Source organism: Palaemon carinicauda, chromosome 14, assembly GCF_036898095.1.
Source record: "Palaemon carinicauda isolate YSFRI2023 chromosome 14, ASM3689809v2, whole genome shotgun sequence".
Classification (NCBI taxonomy): domain Eukaryota; kingdom Metazoa; phylum Arthropoda; class Malacostraca; order Decapoda; family Palaemonidae; genus Palaemon; species Palaemon carinicauda.
In genome coordinates, this window is record NC_090738.1 from 36,111,648 (window position 1) to 36,125,860 (window position 14,213).

Below are 14,213 nucleotides of genomic sequence, written 5' to 3' on the forward strand. Positions count from 1 at the left end.
CCTATAATAAAGCTTAAGGACAGACTTTCGATAAGGTTGGGATCTACCTACTGTGACGGGCCGAGAGAGGAGTTGTGAACTCAAAGGCAGATTGAAAACGACTGAGTTATTTATTAAGGAACACTCTTCTTTATATACAAAACCTCAAGGCAACAGGACATGACCTGTTCGAGAGACAGATAATGTTACTGAGCAAAACGGAGACATGATCATTCAGGTTCTTTTTAGTGCGAGGGAAGAGCGCAGATACAAGCATAATATATACAAAATAATTATGTACAACTGTGTGACACGGTTGGTACATGGCTCCCCCCCCTAAAAATGACATACTGTACATGTTAAATAGGGCGCCCTGATCTAGAGAGGCGAACTGTAGGCGGGTCATCTGGCAGAAGATAAGCAGGTTTTAGACGATCAATGGAGACCCAGTCTTCTTTGCCCCGAATGTTTAGGAGGAATGCTTTCGGACTGCGTCGGATCACAAGGAAAGGGCCCGTGTAAGGGGGCGTTAGTGGTGGCTTGCTGGTGTCGTTGCGCAGGAAGACGTGCGTTGCAGAGTGCAAGTCCGTTGGTATGTGATGCTTCGCTGGGGGCTTGTAAGTCTGGCGGCACGGAGTAAATTTTCCCACGACGTGACGTATGCGCTGGAGATCGTCGGAGGAGGTCGTAGAAGGAAAAAATTTGGCAGGGACGACCAACGGGTCGCCATACACCATTTCGGCTGCCGAGACGTCGAGGGCGTCTTTAGGAGTGGTCCTTAGTCCAAGGAGGACCCAGGGAAGCTGAGTAAACCAGTTGCAATCCTTGCAGCGGGACATCAAAGCTGCTTTGAGGGTGCAATGAAAACGTTCAACCATTCCATTGGCAGCGGGGTTGTAGGCCGTTGTCTGACATTATTCAATTTCCCGTTCGAGCCTATGACCTATAATAAAGCTTAAGGACAGACTTTCGATAAGGTTGGGATCTACCTACTGTGACGGGCCGAGAGAGGAGTTGTGAACTCAAAGGCAGATTGAAAACGACTGAGTTATTTATTAAGGAACACTCTTCTTTATATACAAAACCTCAAGGCAACAGGACATTACCTGTTCGAGAGACAGATAATGTTACTGAGCAAAACGGAGACATGATCATTCAGGTTCTTTTTAGTGCGAGGGAAGAGCGCAGATACAAGCATAATATATACAAAATAATTATGTACAACTGTGTGACACGGTTGGTACATGGCTCCCCCCCCCTAAAAATGACATACTGTACATGTTAAATAGGGCGCCCTGATCTAGAGAGGCGAACTGTAGGCGGGTCATCTGGCAGAAGATAAGCAGGTTTTAGACGATCAATGGAGACCCAGTCTTCTTTGCCCCGAATGTTTAGGAGGAATGCTTTCGGACTGCGTCGGATCACAAGGAAAGGGCCCGTGTAAGGGGGCGTTAGTGGTGGCTTGCTGGTGTCGTTGCGCAGGAAGACGTGCGTTGCAGAGTGCAAGTCCGTTGGTATGTGATGCTTCGCTGGGGGCTTGTAAGTCTGGCGGCACGGAGTAAATTTTCCCACGACGTGACGTATGCGCTGGAGATCGTCGGAGGAGGTCGTAGAAGGAAAAAATTTGGCAGGGACGACCAACGGGTCGCCATACACCATTTCGGCTGCCGAGACGTCGAGGGCGTCTTTAGGAGTGGTCCTTAGTCCAAGGAGGACCCAGGGAAGCTGAGTAAACCAGTTGCAATCCTTGCAGCGGGACATCAAAGCTGCTTTGAGGGTGCAATGAAAACGTTCAACCATTCCATTGGCAGCGGGGTTGTAGGCCGTTGTCTGATGTAGGGTGATGCCCAGGAGATTAGCTAATGACGTCCATAATTGAGAGGTGAAAGTTGTTCCCTTGTCAGAAGTAATATGCTCAGGGATACCGAATCTTGAAATCCATCCAGAGAGTAAGGCAGATGTACACGAGGCGGACGTTGCAGTTTCCATGGGAATGGCTTCAGGCCAACGAGTGGAGCGGTCGATGACGGTAAACAGGTAACGATGTCCTTGTGATGTAGGTAGGGGCCTACAACGTCGACGTGAATGTGTGCGAAACGACGCTGAGGTTGAGGAAAGGTGCCCACTCCTGAATCCGTGTGTCGATGTACTTTGGAAGTTTGGCAAGAAGTACACGCACGGACCCAATCCTTAGCATCCTTAGAAATGCCGTGCCAAATGAACTTTGCCTTCAGCAGCTGTGCAGTAGAACGGCACGAGGGATGTGAAAGGCCGTGGATGAAATCAAACACCTGTTGGCGCATGGGAGCAGGAATCCAAGATCGCGGTCTACCAGTACTGACGTCACAGAGGAGGGTAGTGTTGGAGTCTTCGAGGGGAAAATCCTCCCAACGGAGGGACGTGCAGGATGTCCTACAAGCTTGATACTCTGGATCCTGTCGTTGGGCTTCAGCCAGGGCCTTGTAATCCAATCCCAGTTGAACGGCAGCCAACGTGTTTCTTGACAGGGCATCGGCAACGGGATTCATTTTCCCAGGGACGTATTGGAGGGTGCAATTGTATTCAGCCACGGCGGAGAGATGTCGGCGTTGACGGGCGGACCAGGCGTCAGACTGTCGAGTAAAGGCGTGCACCAGAGGCATGTGGTCTGTACGAATGACGAAGGGCGTACCTTCTAAGAAATGGTGAAAGTGACGGACAGCCAAGTGCACCGCCAGCAATTCTCAATCGAAGGTAGAATAACCCGATTCTGCCTTGGACAGTTTTCTGCTGAAGAAGGCCAATGGGCGGGGCGAGCTTTTGACCACCTGCTCGAGTACTGCACCAATAGCGACGTCGCTGGCATCGGTGGAGAGAAGGAGAGGGGCGTGTGAGATAGGAAAAGTGAGAGCCGCAGCAGTTGATAGGGCCTTCTTTGCATTGCAGAAGGCTGCTTCTTGAAGGGGACCCCACTTCAGGTCCTTTGGCTTGCCCTTGAGGGAGGCGTAGAGGGGAGCAAGAGTGGCGGCAATGGCTGGCAGAAAACGGTGATAATAGTTGATCATGCCCAAGAATTCCTGCAGAGCTTTGACGGTCGAGGGCGTGGGGAAATTCTGAACGGCTGCTACCTTCTCAGGGAGGGGATGGACTCCTTCAGGAGTGATACGGTGCCCTAAGAACGACACTTCATTGGCGCCAAAGGTACACTTGTCGTACTGGACTACAAGGCCGTTTTGTTGCAGGCTGTCGAGCACGATGCGCAGGTGACGGAGGTGTTCCTCTTTTGAGGAGGAGAACACAAGTATGTCGTCCACATAACATACACAGAAAGGGAGGTCCCCTAAGATGCCATCCATGAGACGTTGAAACGTTGCCCCAGCATTACGAAGGCCAAAACAGGAGTAATTGAAGGTGTATGTGCCAAACGGGGTGGTGATGGCGGTCTTGGGGATGTCTTCTGGATTCATAGGCACCTGATAATACCCCTTCAGGAGGTCGAGCGTAGAGAAAACCTTCGCTTTGTGCAGGTAGGAGGTTACATCGGCAATGTTTGGGAGGGGGTAGTGATCCGGTTCTGTTTGCATGTTCAGGCGCCTGTAATCCCCGCACGGACGGAGGGAGCCATCTTTCTTCAGAACGATGTGTAAGGGTGACGACCATGGGCTGGAGGCCTTTTGGCAAAGGCCCATTTTCTCCATTTCGGCGAACGTCTGTTTGGCGGCTGCCAATCGTTCCGGTGCTAGACGTCTGAATTTTGCGAAGACTGGGAGTCCCGTCGTCTTGATATGGTGATAAATACCGTGCTTGGCAGGAACCGTGGGCGTTTGGCGAAGTTCTGGACGGAAAAATTCCGGGTACGACGTGAGGAGGTGGGCGTAGGCATCCGTGGGTGCGCTGATGTGGAGAGCGAGGTTAGAGGGGGCGGGTTGAAGAGGTTTCGACAAGTATGAGTCTGCGTTGACCAATCGTCGGTGGGCGACATCGACCAGAAGGTGGAAAAGAGAGAGGAAATCCGCACCGAGGATTGGCATTGTGACGTCAGCAACGAGAAACTTCCAATTGAATTTACCGTTTCCGAACGATAATGTGAGGTTCTCGTAACCGTAGGTGGGTATTGCAGATCCGTTGGCAGCTACCAAGCGGACGTCGGCAGATGTAGACAGACTACGTTGTGCCTTGAAGAGTTTCCTTGGCAAAAGAGAACGACAAGCACCCGTGTCTACCAAAAATTGCACGCCAGTTCCTGCATCCTGTAAAAAGAAAAGATTAGAAACATGGGAGGCCACCGCCACAAGTGATGGCCTACTTACACGTTTTTTGGCCACTGACAATCTTTGGCACATTTCTTCGCGGTTGCCCCGAATCTAAAGTGGTAGTAGCAAAACTGCGGCGGATGGGAGGTAGTAAGTGGCTGTAGAAGTCGTTCGTTGGGGCGCGAGCGATTGGTGGGTGGTGGGCGGCTTTGTCGCCGCTTCGGCACGTCACGGGGTAGGCGTGTATGTCCTACGGCATTTATGTCAGCTTCAGTTGTCGTTAAATAGGCATCCTCGTCGTCAGGGGTGGAGGCGTTGATGGAGGTCTTGAAGTGGCTGTCCATAAGGGAGTCGGCTTTGGTCATCAAGTCCTTTATGGGTAAACTATCGACATCGGGTATGGCAGCGCGCACAGGTTCACGTAAACGGCGTATCCAAAGGGCACGGAGTAGGTTCACCTCACGAGGAGAGCCGTCTGTGGCAGGTTGAAGGCGAGCGATACTGGTCATTTCCCTGAGGGCAAGTGAAGCCCTTTGGTCCCCCAACAGTTGTTGCGAGAGCTGAAAAAGCTTTGCTATACGGGCGGCTGGCGATGGCGAGTACTGCTGCAGAAGGTATGATTTGAGGTCGTCATACGCTATTGGGGTGTCTCCTTGTTCACAAAGCCAGTCGGATATTTCTGGGAAGGTGTCCTCGGGTATCGCCGCGAGAACATAATCCGCTTTGGTGGTTGAGCGAGTCACGCCCCTGATACGAAAGTGGACTTCAGCGCGTTGAAACCAAGCGAACGCTTCTCCGCTAGCGAACGGAGAAAGTTTCAATGGAGCGGCCGCAGTGCCAACTGCTGGGGTAGAGTCCGCCTCCGTCATATTACCAACGATGGAGGGGCGAGGGAGATGGGGGTGGAAGGCAGTGGGAGCGAGTCGACTTCCGGGGTCACCAATGTGACGGGCCGAGAGAGGAGTTGTGAACTCAAAGGCAGATTGAAAACGACTGAGTTATTTATTAAGGAACACTCTTCTTTATATACAAAACCTCAAGGCAACAGGACATGACCTGTTCGAGAGACAGATAATGTTACTGAGCAAAACGGAGACATGATCATTCAGGTTCTTTTTAGTGCGAGGGAAGAGCGCAGATACAAGCATAATATATACAAAATAATTATGTACAATTGTGTGACACACGGTTGGTACACTACCATAACCTTGCTTTACTCATGGACAACTTTATGTAGCCTTCTCAAGAGCAAGGTCTATGAACAGTGTGAGAGTGAAAATTTGTCCTCAGAATAATTCTACTCATGGCCAAAAATATTGTATATAAAGAAGTTTTGTAAATTGTTTCAAGTATTGCTCATTTTTCTAAATAAATATACAAGTCAAATCTTATCACATTTTATTCAAACATAGATAGGTTAGAAACAAGATAATTAGTATTGAAAATATCATTTCGTGTAATTTACACGGGTTCCGCTAGTATTATATTATATCGTAATTTACTTTGATATTTGAATTTTGTTTGATTTTCTTCTTCGTGCCACTGCATGTTACCAGAGGATCATTTAAAATTGTTGGAATAGAACTGAATATTTATACGCTGATATATGTAGATATGGTTCGTAATGAGAGTTTATACTAATTATGTCAATTAATTCGTAAGCTATGAACTAATAAAAAATCTTAATAATTTTCCGATAACTAAATTTAATATCTTGCACGTTGAAAATTTAGATAGTTGAAAGTACTGTATATGATTATTATTATTATTATTATTATTATTATTATTATTATTATTATTATTATTATTATTATTATTATTATTGTTGTTATCATTATTATTAAAAGCTAAGATACAACAGGGAAACATAGCCCAGTGAGAAAAGGAAACAAGGAAATAAACTGTTTAAGAACAGTAACAATATTAATAGAGATCTTTCATATATAAACTATAAGAAAAAATAAATACGAGGAAGAGAAATAAGATAGAATAGTAGGTTAAGTTTGGATGAAGTTCAAATGTAAAATACTGTAGGAATAATAATATTCTTTTCTTTATAACAGCATTGAGTGAGCTTCCAGCATTCTTGGTAAAGGAAGGAGGCCTGAACTCAGGTTTCATGATCGCCCATTGTACAGCAGCTTCCTTAGGTGAGCACCTATCTCCTCTTCTGTTTTTTCGTTCGGTGGTGGACTATGTGGTAATTTAGGAAGAAAATTTTAGTTTTAAGGATTTAATAATGAATAAATTCCATAACAATTTGAAATATTGAGATATTTTGAATTAATTTTGACCACTAGTGAGCGTGCAACTATTTGGTTCCCAATGTGTGCAACATCTTTATCATCTCTAGTTAATTTTGGTGAAAACCTTTATTCCGATGAACATTGCAGTATAATGCAATAGATGTTTGGGCATTTTAGTAAGAATTCAGATGTTTTGGAACCTCTATCTTTGATCACAAACAATATCATCTATTACTTTTAGGGGAGTCTTTAGAATATCCAACTTATCTTATTGAACCGCTCAAACTTGATATTTTCTATGGTCGCTGCGACCTCACCATCCTTGCGAGCTAAGAACCAGTTGAAAGAACCTATAAGTCTATCTGCTGAGTCATCAGCAGCCACTGCCTGTCCCTTTTCGGCCCTACCTTGTACGGAGAAGGGACTCGGGCACTGATCTTATGTATATATGATCAATCTCTAGGGCATTGTCCTGCTTGATAGGGCAATGTCACTGTCCCTCTCCCATTTATGAGCGGCCTTTAAGCCTTTAAAGAAGTCTATGATTACATGAAATATATAACATTTAGTGTTAAGTGTCTTATTTCAGTGTGACACAATTTCCTTCGTGTTAGATGTCTATGATTATATATGAATAAATATATATGTATATATGTATATATATATATATATATATATATATATATATATATATATATATATATATATATATATATATATATATATATATATATATCATATTATATCATATTCATAAATAAATATTATTTGGTTATACAATTTTATCTTACAGTCATTAGTGTTCTAAGATAAGGAATGGTGTCGCTAATCTATATATTACTACAAAAGAAATAACGTTATCGCTGTACAGTTGTAAATCTGCAATATTATGCATAAAACATGCACATATACGTTCTTATCAGTAGTTAGTGTTAGAATGAGGCATTGGCTTTTGTGTTATTTTTCTCTAAAGGCTTTATATATATATATATATATATATATATATATATATATATATATATATATATATATATATATATATATATATATATATAAAATAAGCCATATAGTAATGCATTAAAGTCTGGATTCTCTTAACGACCTCGGGATCAGAGCCCTAGGCGAAATCACTCAAAGACTATAGTATCTGACCGGCCAGGTTTCGAACCCTGGTGCAGGATACCTGTATGACATTGACCATACCACTCAGCCACGAAGAAAGATAAAAAGTCAATGACAGTTCTTCTGTACATATATCTGTCGAATTCAGGTATATATATATATATATATATATATATATATATATATATATATATATATATATATATATATATATATATATATATATATATAATGTGTGTAAATGAATATATAGTATATATGTATATATTCATATATATATTTGCATATATACAATATACATACACTTATAAATACATGTATACATATACATACATACCTATATGTATGTACATCTATACATAATGAATGCATTCTTTCTTTACAGTGTCTGAGAATAAGGTGTTATGTCACCCAGCCAGCGTGGATTCCCTGACCACCTCTGCTGGGACGGAGGATCACGTCTCCATGGGAGGATTTGCTGCCAGGAAAGCACTCACGGTAAATCAAGTCTATCTTTTATTATTATTATTATTATTATTATTATTATTATTATTATTATTATTATTATTATTATTATTTTATTATCATTATTATTATTACATAATTATTATATCATTATCATTATTATTATTATTATTATTATTATTATTATCATTATTATTTTATTACTTGCTAAGTTACAATCCTAGTTGCAAAAGCAAGATGCTATATGCCCAAGGGCTCCCACAGGGAAAATAACCCAGTGAGGAGAGGAAATAAGGAAATAAATAAACTACAAGAGAAGTAATTAACAATTAGAATAAAATATTCTAAGAACAGTAACAACATTGAAATAAATTTTTTAATACCGCATTTCAAATCTATTACTTCGTAATTTTCTTTGATATTTGAATTTTTTTTTTTTCTTGCCAAGGAATTTATGATTTATGATTGGCACTCATTCCTCCAAGCGTTATTTATTAGATAAACAATATTAAAAAAAAAAAAAAAAAAAAACCTGAAGAATAATTGAGATGAGGATTAACATAGATCATCTATATATTATAAATTTGAAATAAACAACGATAAAAATGTCATTTAATCACCTCCTGTAACGTCAAACTCAAGCAGAAATCTTGTTTCCCGAGCAGGTCGTGGAAAACGTGAGATTAGGATTAACATAATCACCTATGTATTATAAAATTGAAATAAACAACGATAAAACTGTCATTTAATCATCCTGTAACTGCAAACTGAAGCAGAAATCTTGTGGAAAACGTGAGATTAGAAGTAACATAATCACCTAAATGTTTCAAAATTTAAATAAACAACGATGAAAAATATCATTTAATCGCCACCTGTAACGTCAAACTCAAGCAAAAATCTTGTTTCCCGAGCAGGGCGTGGAAAACGTGAGATTAGGAGTAATTAACAATAAGAGTAAAATATTCTAAGAAGAGTAACAACATTGCAAATTAATCTTTTAATGCCGCATTTCAAAACTATATTATTTCGTTATTTATTTTAAATTGGAATAAACAACGATGAAAATGTGATTTAATCGCTTCCTGTAACGTCAAACTCAAGCAGAAATCTTGTTTCCCGAACAGGTCGTGGAAAACATGATATTAGGAATAACATAGATCACCTATATATTACAAAATTGAAGCTCTCCCATGTCTTACGAAATTAAGATCTCCCATGTCTTACAAAATTGAAGATCTCCCATGTCTTACAAAATTGAAGATCTCCCATGTCTTACAAAATTGAAGAGCACCCATATCTTACAAAATTGATATAAACAACGATGAAAATATGATTTAATCGCTTCCTGTAACGCCAAACTCAAGCAGAAATCTTGTTTCCCGAGCAGGTCGTGGAAAACGTAGAGAGAGTCATTGCAATCGAACTTCTAGCAGCTTGTCAGGCCATTGAGTTTCTACGACCCCTGAAGACCACCACTCCGCTAGAAGACGTCATCAAGCTTGTCCGCTCAGTTGTCAGGTACGGACTTCTGGTTAAAGGATCAAGTCTAAAGCCTTTTCTAGTTTAAGAATTAAGTCTAAAGCTTTTTCTGGTTTAGGAATAAAGTCTTTTCAGGTTTAAGAATTAAGTCTAAAGCCTTTTCTGGCTAAAGAATTAAGTCGAAAGACTTTTCTAGTTTATCAATTAAGTCTAAAGCTTTTTCTGGTTTAAGAATTAAATCTAAAGTCCTTTCTGGTTTAAGAATCAAGTCTAAAGCTTTTTCTGGTTTAAGAATCGTCTAAAGCCTTTTCTGGTTAAAGAATTAAGTCTAAAGCCTTTTCTGGTTCAAGAATTAAGTCTAAAGCTTTTTCTGGCTTAAGAATAAAGCCTTTTCTGGTTTAAGAATTAAGTCTAAAGCTTTTCCTGGTTTAAGAATTAAGTCTAAAGTCCTCTCTGGTTTAAGAATCAAGTCTAAATCTTTTTCTAGTTTAAGAATTAAGTCTAAAGCCTTTTCTAGTTTAAAAATTGAGTCTAGAGCCTTTCCTGGTTTAAGAATTAAGTTTTAAGTCTTTTGTGGTTTAAGAATTAAGTTTAAAGCCTTTTCTGGTTTGAGAATTAAGTCTAAGTTTTTCTGGTTTAAGAATAAAGCCTTTTCTGGTTTAAGATTTAAGTCTAAAGCTTTTTCTGGTTTAAGAATAAAGCCTTTTCTGGTTTAAGAATTAAGTCGAAAGCTTTTCCTGGTTTAAGAATTAAGTCTAAAGTTCTCTCTGGTTTAAGAATCAAGTCTAAATCTTTTTCTAGTTTAAGAATTAAGTCTAAAGCCTTTTCTAGTTTAAAAATTTAGTCTAAAGTCTTTCATGGTTTAAGAATTAAGTTTTAAGTTTTTTGTGGTTTAAGAATTAAGTCTAAAGCCTTTTCTGGTTTAAGAATTAAGTCTAAGTTTTTTCTGGTTTAAGAATTAAGTCTAAAGCCTTTTATGGCTTGAGAATTAAGTCAAAAGCCTTTTCTGGTTTAAGAATTAAGTCTAAAGCTTTCTCTGGTTTAAGAATTAAGTTTAAAGTCCTCTCTAGTTAAAGACTCAAGTCTAAAACTTTTTCGGGTTTAAGAACTAAGTCTAAAGCCTTTTCTAGTTTAAGGATTTAGTCTAAAGCCTTTCCTGGTTTAAGAATTAAGTCTTAAGTCTTTTACGGTTTAAGAATGAAGTCTAAAGCCTATTCTGGTTTAAGAATTAAGTCTAAAACTTTTTCTGGTTTAGGAATTAATTTTAAAGCATTTTCTGGTTTAAGAATCAATTCTTAAAACTTTTCTGGTTTAAGAGTCAAGTCGAAAGCTTTTTCTGGTTTAAGAATCAAGTCTAAAAACTTTTCTGGATTAAGAATTAAGTCTAATGCTCTTTCTGGTTTAAGAATTAAGTCTAAAGCTTTTTAGGGAAGCTATTGGTGTCTTTTTCTTCAGGACGAATTCGTGTTAACAAGAGCCACCGTGGTCTTAATAAAGATGATTTAAGTATTTTATATATATATATATATATATATATATATATATATATATATATATATATATATATATATATATACACACACATATACACACACACACACACACACACATATATATATATATATATATATATATATATATATATATATATATATATATATATATATAATATACATATATATATATATATATATATATATATATATATATATATATATATATATATATATATATATATATATATATATATAAAACCAGGCTGGCTCTTTATTATATAGTGGAAGTACACATACTACATACTAATAAGTATACCAGGAAGGTAGAATTAAAATTACCTTAAAATATTAATTTTCCACAGCGCCTGGGACAAGGACCGTTACATGGCCCCGGACATAGACGCCGCCACAGAACTCCTGAAGGAGGGAAAAATCTGGCACGCCGTCAGACATCATATTGATCACTACCATCGCGTTCAGGTAGAGTTGGAAGAGATAGTGATTATTATTATTATTATTATTATTATTATTATTATTATTATTATTATTATTATTATTATTATTATTATTATTATTATTAATGAATAATCATCCTTGGTCTAGCTATCGTGGAATAGATAGTTCACAACAACAATGATAATAATAATAATAATTAATAATAATAATAATAATAATAATAATAATGATAGTAGTAGTAGTAGTAGTAGTAGTAGTAGTAGTAGTAACAATAATAATAATAATAATGATAATAATAATGATAGTAGTAGTAGTAGTAGTAGTAGTAGTAGTAGTAATAACAACAACAATAATAATAATAATAATAATAATAATAATAATAATAATTGTGAACTATTATTATTATTATTATTATTATTATTATTATTATTATTATTTTTATTAGTATTATTAATTGCTAAGCTACAACCCTAGCTGGAAAAGCAGAATGCTATAAGCCCAAGGGAAGGAAAGGAGAATAGAGAAAAGAAGAGGGAACTAGAAGATATGAATTTGTTTTAGTAACTGTATTTAAAAAAAAAAAAAAAGTAAATTAAAAACAACAAAGTAATAATAGTCATAAACAATTAATAGAGTCGTAAATAGAATCTAAAACAATGGATAAATCAGGAACAATGTTCGTAAGTGTACCTTCAAACATTACACTCAATAAGAGGCTCATAGATAATAAACCAAAATAACACAATAGCTATAAAAAAATAATAAATCTTAATTTTTTTTTTATGAATTATCTTTTTCACTTAAATAGAAATTTCTATTTACCATCTGACCGTTATCTTACAATTTCCCTTAATAATCAATAATCTTTCTTCAATTTCTTATAAATTATCTTTTAAACTTAAATATAATTCTTTTATAAATTATCTTTTTAACTTACATAGGAATTTCTATTTACCATCTGACCGTTATCTTACTTTTTCCTTAACAATCAATAATTTTTCTTCAATTTCTTATAAATTATCCCTTTAACTTAAATATAATTTTTTGATAAATTATCTTTTTAACTTAAATATAATTTTGTGATAAATCATCTTTTTCACTTAAATAGTAATTTCCATGTACTATTTGACCGTTATCTTACTTTTTTCCTTTAATAATCAATAAGATTTCTTCAATTTCTTATAAATTATCTTTTTAACTTCAATATAATTTTTTGATAAATTATCTTTTTAACTTAAATATAATTTTTTGATAAATTATCTTTTTCACTTATATAGTAATTTCCATTTACTCTTTGACCGTTATCTTACTTTTTCCTTAATAAAAAATAATCTTTCTTCAATTTCTTATAAATTATCCTTTTAACTTAAATATAATTTCTTTTATAAATTATCTTTTTCACTTAAATAGAAATTTCTAATTACCATCTGACCGTTATCTTACTTTATTCCTAAACAATCAATAATCTTTCTTCAATTTCTTATAAATTATCTTTTAAACTTGAATATAATTTTTTTATAAATTATCTTTTTAACCTGAATAGGAATTTCTATTTACTATTTGACCGTTATCTTACTTTTTTCCTTAATAATCAATAATCTCTTAAATTTTTCATAAATGATCTTTTTAACTTAAATACAATATTTTTTTATAAATCATCTTTTCAACTTAAATAGCAATTTCCATTTACTATCTGACCGTTATTTTACTTTATTCCTTAACAGGACATCGAAACACGAGTCTTCTCCCCAACCATGAGTTTCACTGGGAGTGGACCGCCCCGGCCACATAAGAGGTTGGGGGTTAATGGACGACAAGGCTCCCCTTCGCATTCCAAAAGGGTTAGAACCTCAAGTAGAAATTAGAACCTCGAGCTAAGATAGTGGGCAGTATAAAGGGAAAATATCCTAACCTCAAAAAAAAAAAAAAAAAAAAAAAAAAAAATCTTGCTGAGAAATGATTGCAGGCTTTAATTAGTGATGAATAACTTTAGTATGATTAAAACTTCAATTAGAGAAAAAAAAGCCTCTGAGAAATAAGAGCCATAAATTGAAACAAAATATGGGCCTCTGCGAAAATACAATCTTACATTGTTAATAATTTGCCAAAAAATAAAAAATAAAATAAAACGAAAAAAAAAAATAATAATAATAAACGTAAAACCCCTGGTATAAATTTTGCCAGGAATATACCGTTTTAAAAACGGATATGTTGACATGAAGGAGTGATGTTACGGTCACCAACACGTAAAAGATAATAACAAAGTAGGGTAAAAATTGCGGTCGCCTGTATTACTGAAATACGACTGAGAACCGTATATTTTTACGGTGAATTTCCAATTAAAATTACGGATTTTTAACACTGTAGGTAAAAATTAGAACTGAGGAGGATAAAGGAAAAGTATAGCTGAACCTCGATGAGAAATTATAATTACACGCAAAAATATTTGACGTCAATTAATGATGATGAACTTGAGAAAAATTTAACGGTCGAACGAAATATCAAAACCCCAATTAAAAATATAACTCTCAGAGAGATTTGAACCCCGGGATGAAATTAGATGTAAGTACGAGATTAACTAACGGGAATCACATGTATAATCTGCTAAAAAAAAAAAAAAAAAAAAAAAAAAAAAAAAAAAAAAAAAAGAAAAAAAAAAAAAAAAAATCGGAAATTCTCCGTGAAAGCATAATGTTCTCAGCCGTATTTCAGTATAATAGAGGCGACCGTAATTTTAC

General features: G+C 36.6%; 1 protein-coding gene across 1 annotated transcript in view; it reads left to right on the plus strand.

Annotated features, from left to right (window-relative positions):
* The window catches only part of LOC137653163 (histidine ammonia-lyase-like), a 49,745-nt gene extending 36,342 nt beyond the window's left edge, over positions 1-13,403 (plus strand). The window contains exons 13-17 of the mRNA XM_068386538.1: positions 6,275-6,361; positions 7,965-8,077; positions 9,432-9,562; positions 11,382-11,499; positions 13,200-13,403. Of these exons, the coding sequence (XP_068242639.1) occupies positions 6,275-6,361; positions 7,965-8,077; positions 9,432-9,562; positions 11,382-11,499; positions 13,200-13,340 (590 nt within the window). The 3' untranslated portion in view covers positions 13,341-13,403. The remainder of the gene's footprint in view (positions 1-6,274; positions 6,362-7,964; positions 8,078-9,431; positions 9,563-11,381; positions 11,500-13,199) is intronic.
* Positions 13,404-14,213: the final 810 nt, after the last annotated feature.